This window comes from Aplysia californica, unplaced genomic scaffold (assembly GCF_000002075.1).
Source record: "Aplysia californica isolate F4 #8 unplaced genomic scaffold, AplCal3.0 scaffold00307, whole genome shotgun sequence".
NCBI lineage: Eukaryota > Metazoa > Mollusca > Gastropoda > Aplysiida > Aplysiidae > Aplysia > Aplysia californica.
In genome coordinates this window covers 331,105-332,116 of record NW_004797577.1, presented here as the reverse complement: position 1 = coordinate 332,116, position 1,012 = coordinate 331,105, and the positions used below count along the sequence as shown (strand labels likewise).

The 1,012-nt window shown below is 42.8% G+C and overlaps 1 protein-coding gene across 1 annotated transcript in view; it reads left to right on the top strand.

Moving 5' to 3' along the window:
* LOC101856671 (galectin-4) overlaps positions 1–1,012 on the top strand; it is a gene marked incomplete in the record, with an annotated part of 18,947 nt that overhangs the window by 8,959 nt on the left and 8,976 nt on the right. Inside the window, 1 exon segment of the mRNA XM_005101996.3 lies at positions 677–793. Coding sequence (XP_005102053.3) covers positions 677–793 — 117 coding nt within the window.

The window sequence follows — 1,012 nt, the reverse complement described above, 5'->3', positions numbered from 1 at the left end:
TGGCTTGGGTGATCATGGACCTCCACTTCACTCTGCCTTGCGTTGCAGCGATGGTGTCTGTCGTTCTTGTTGTTCCTAACCATGTTGTCAACCCGTCCAGTATCTTTTCCCTCTGTCTGCCTCAGCCTCTGCCTCTCTTTCCATCAAACTTGCCTGTTGTTACTATACATTATGTCACAAGGCGGTGGAATCAGGCGCTCGTCAAATTTTGGGCATGTGGAGTTATTTATATCCTGTTAAAGTTTGTTCGTTTGTCTATCTTTCCATGAAAAAATACCCATGTATCATGGATAGAAGTTGAGATAGTTGCGATTGAACGAGGTGGGGTCATCGGGTTTCAGAGGAAAAGTTAGCGAGGAAATGGCGACAAACGTTTGGTAATTTCCATAGCTTGAGAGTCCTTAAAAACTGAAAATTTACACTTTTGTGCCTTTAATCAACGTTTTTCAGTAAACTCCACAAAGAAATATGTTTTTAAATGGACATAAAAGGTGTTGAGACAAAAAACAAAAATTCGACAAAAATTGCCAAACCAGCGGGAAATGCCGATAGGCTATCTTCCATTTCATTATTGTGACGAGCGCCCGATTTCACCACAACGCTTCGCTTAAATTATATTAATTATTATTATATTTCCTTCACTTTTCACAAATTCTTTCATCTCTCTCACACTCAGGTGTTCGTCAACAACAGCTTCTTCTGTGACTTCAACCACCGGGTGCCCAAAGAAATGGTGCGCTATGTCTTTGTCACAGGAGACACCAGCCTCTCCAGGGTCTCCTTCGCTGACCAGGTGAGTTAGGTGGTTGGGGTTCAAGCCCGTTCATCAACCTGTCTAGAATCGTACTGGGATCTTAAAAGGCTTCTGTATCACTCATTCCCTCACTTACTCTGGGTCTTTCAGACTTTCTCTCTCTCTCTCTCTCTCTCTCTCTCTCTCTCTCTCTCTCTCTCTCTCTCTCTCTCTCTCTCTCTCTCTCTCTATCTCTCTCATGCTCTTTTTCTATATATC